General features: G+C 34.9%; 1 protein-coding gene across 1 annotated transcript in view; it reads right to left on the bottom strand.

Moving 5' to 3' along the window:
* Positions 1–4,277, bottom strand: part of LOC106469951 (SPARC-related modular calcium-binding protein 1-like) — a gene marked incomplete at its 5' end in the record, with an annotated part of 75,452 nt that overhangs the window by 53,319 nt on the left and 17,856 nt on the right. The window contains one exon of the mRNA XM_013930472.2: positions 2,143–2,235. Within this exon, the coding sequence (XP_013785926.2) occupies positions 2,143–2,235 (93 nt within the window). The remainder of the gene's footprint in view (positions 1–2,142; positions 2,236–4,277) is intronic.

Consider the following 4,277-nt stretch of genomic DNA (forward strand, 5'->3'; position numbering starts at 1 on the left):
TGCTCTGCCCACCACGGGTATCGAAACCCGGTTTCTAGCGTTGTAATTCCGCAGACATACCGCTGTTCCACTGGGAGCAGTTTGTTTCTTATTGTTTGATACCGATTTTGACTGTAATATTTCATGTATTAACGAGCTACGCCATTTTTGTGATGCTGAAGTATTATTTGCATGTACACAAAGTTTGTAAAAATATTATACCAAAATGACACCAGTGGACAGTCGATATTGGTGTTTGTTACCATATTGTATTTTGATTATAAGAGCACGATTAATTCTCTTCGTTTGATCAGAGTTTTGACCAAACGTTTAGCAGCAGGTTCAAAGGTGAAGGATTAAAGGTTCACTTATACTTGCTGTTATGATTAACAATGTTTACGCTCTCTTACGTGAAAAAAAAAAGACAAAACGCTTATAATCTATTAATTAGCCAAGCCATTATTACATCAAATCGATATGCCTAAGCCTGTTGTCATATTGATCTGATCACGCGGCACTCTTGGGTCATATAACTCGTCCAGGGTCGTAATGGACGACCCCAACTTGGACTTTAGTCGGCACGTCGCTAACTCTTCATCTCTATTTATCCCTTCACGGAAGGTCGCCAGCCAATCGACCTTCGCATTCCAAACCGGGCGACTGGAGCCTTCGCTCATGAAGTGAATTCGGTGCGCGGTATGTGGACAAATGCTAATTTGTAAGTAACAAGGAAAGTTAACGTCGACGGAAATGTTAGTGTGTAATGTTGTCTAATAATGACACTTTAGCGTGTGATGAGTACAGATGTGATATTGTGCCAGATAAATATTATAACTCTTAAAACGTTCACTTCATATTTTCATGCCTCAAACTATTTACTTTTTTACTGGACTCTAAGTTTTTCAAATGGAGTGAGTGTTATTTGTCTGCCAGAGTTTTGAAAAGTTTCTCGTAATTTGGTTGACAAGATAAAAGGATTTTAGACTCAGCTTTTGGGACATCAGAATAAATTAAAACAACTGGTCGGGCATACATGTATAAGTCACGTGGTCCAACCAGGTGACATGTACAACTTGACTATTAAAAAAAGAAGACGGTCCTAGCAACTCTTGTGTGATTTAAATATTGAATACTCAATCTTTCGCTCGTTTTTCTCCTTTACAAATGTTCAAGTCGCAGCATGATACACATAGTAGAGCAAGAATTTGTCTTTCCAGGCAAGCTACGCAGTTGTAATCTGTAAAAATATTTACGATATGGTCTACGCGTACAAACTCTTTAAAGAGAAAACTCAAATATCCCCAAAGATAAATATAAGTAGGTGTTAGTTGCAGGCTTAATTTAACGTGTTTTACTTGAAATTTATCCAGTTCACTGTGAAGAAAGGTCATGGAATAAACAGAATCTACATTCCTGTAACTCCGAGTAACTTCATCCCCTGTATCTCCCAGCAAGTGGAGATCTTATGTCTCCCGGTAACTGTATGTCCTGTAACTCTCGGTAATCTTATACGCACTGACTTCTAGCAAATATACCCAGTAACTCTCAGTAATCCTATATCCACTGATTTCCAGCAACTGTATACCTGTTACACTCAACAACTGTTTACTCTCACTTCAATTGTATACCTTGTAACTCCCGGTAACCCTATACCCTCTGAATCCCAGAAACTGTATATCCTGTAACTTCCATCAATCGTATTCTCTGTCGCTCCTAATAAGAAATTTTCCCTGGCTCACCCAATCTCCGAAAAAAAATCTTATACAACTCCATTGAACAATGTTTGGGAAAAGTTGTTTAAACACACATAAAGATGGGCACGATACACATATATATATTTCAAAATTATCTTTGGGAAAGGTTGTTTAAACACACATAAAGATGGGCACAGATACATATATATATATTTCAAAATTATCTTTGGGAAAGGTTGTTTAAACACACATAAAGATGGACACAGATACATATATATATATTTCAAAATTATCTTTGGGAAAGGTTGTTTAAACACATATAAAGATGGGCACATATATATATATATATTTCAAAATTATGTTTGGGAAAAGTTGTTAGAACACACATAAAGATGGGAGTTCAGGTATATATATATTTCAAAATTCTACTAGTCGAAAGTAAGAAGACAATAATATTTTGCGAACTTACCAAAATCAGGCGGGTTTTCCAATCGTTCGTATTCAGACTTGAAAATTTTCACCAGATTATTATTAAACGTCGTTTTGTCAGTGTTACTGCATCCTACAAATAGACAGGAAGTGAAATACGGCATTACAATGTAAGTCATGTCTTCCACTATAGTAGAAAGTCCCGACAAAAACAATATACCTTCACAAAAATATTCAAAGAATCATACATCTCACTAGTAGATCGCCTGTTAACAAAAGCATCTCACAAAAACAAATTCATGAAGTTGAAAACATCACATGCGGTGAGCCAATTTGCGTTCTAAGCGCCATTACCTTAGGACGCTCCACCTGGTGGAAGATCTTACATAGTAACGCCATATTACACCTGGTGGGAGATGTGTTAGATACGCATTTACTAGCACTTATTTTATTTACTCTTTTGTCATCTATAACATGCGCAGCATCACTGCCACCTATTGGGTGTTATTTTTATATACCGTCGATGCGGTACAATAAGTTTAGAGTTTCTCTAGTCGTAAAATATTTGTCTCAAAGGTTTATATTTAGAAGCTTCTAAACGTTTATCTACCTTCGAGCTTAACTCCGTGGGACTTTCACGTCTGATTATTTGCACTTAGTTTATAATTTTTATCTAAAATACTTTTATGTAATGAATTTTACATATTAATACAAAACTCAATCTCAATATCAAGAAGTTTTCATGTGAAAATAAACAAGGAAGTCAGTAACCACAAATAGTTAACGTTGTTTACCATAATAAAGGATAAGGTTTATGATATATATATAATTGTGGCTGTCTTATTTTGTGTCCAATAAGTTTAACAGCATTCGTAAAAGTAACGTACGATAAAACTGATAATATTTGTATCCGATGAATTTCTCTACTACTTCAAGCGTTTAATAGAGAAAAATTGTTGGCAATATTAGAATCTGGAGATTATCGGCAGTCATGCTAGAATATTTTTATGTATTTATTTAGTCTTTTGTTGTTTGTTTGTTGTTGTTGTTTTTAAAAGTGGTATAAGGAGACTAATTTGCAATGTTACTATATTAAAACCAACTTATTGAATTGTCTGTAAGTCAGACAATAATGACATAATAATGACAAGCTGATAGACGTAAAAGATAGAGGTAAACACTATTCGGTATAGTATGTACAAAACATTTAAACTAATCACTCATTGTCAAATCCATGAAAAACTTGTCGGTTCCAACGAACATAGAAAACAGCACCATAAGCACAAAGGTCAAGAACACAATTTCGAAAGGGTTAACAATCTTCATTGGTAGAACAGGTGAAATGTGGCGCCGAAACGTCAAGTGAAGGATGTTCTACTCCTACGCAGGAGCGGCGCCAACTACTGTTAACCATCTGAGACTAGCTTATCATCTGATTAATATTCCATTGGAACGTCGGAAAACTCTCGTTTCACCGCCGCTGACGTCTGCTACCTGAATGCTACAATATATATAATCTTTGACACATGAACAGAAGGTTAAAAAACAGCGCCCCCTAGGAGTTTTCACAAGCTACCTGCTGTGAAGATTTAACCTATAGGTTGAAATGAGAGAAATCTCGTTGTTGTTCGAAGATTATATCGGCATAGAAATTGTGAGGAATGATTGTGGCTAATCATTCTGGAAAGAAATTAAAACGTGAAATAAAGTATTTCTTCTAAACATAGCTTTTCCAATGACATTAAAAAATCGAAACAGTTTTGATAAAATACGAAATATAGCCTGTTTTCATTCCGACTACATTTTAAATGTAATATTTTGTGGCCCAAGGAAATGAGAGGTAAATGAACAACGTAAAGCAGTGTTTTGTCAACTTATATTCTCTGATAACATTATTTGTTGTAATTCAGAAAATGAAATGAAATGAATAAAATAATAATTTGATAAATCTAGATGCTACTTTAGCCTCAAGATTTAATCTAACTTTCAAGCCTTTCGTGGATATTTTTGTGTTGCACGTTACGATGCATGTCCTCTAGCCACTCGTAAAATAATAAAAAATTGTACCGCAATAATTACGATATCTTTACCAGTAACAAGATATATATATAAGTTACTTAAAATGAGCTCACATTTCCTTTCACATTACGAGAAGTTTGTTTGTTTGAAGTTAAG

This window comes from Limulus polyphemus, unplaced genomic scaffold (genome assembly GCF_000517525.1).
Source record: "Limulus polyphemus unplaced genomic scaffold, Limulus_polyphemus-2.1.2 Scaffold3739, whole genome shotgun sequence".
NCBI lineage: Eukaryota > Metazoa > Arthropoda > Merostomata > Xiphosura > Limulidae > Limulus > Limulus polyphemus.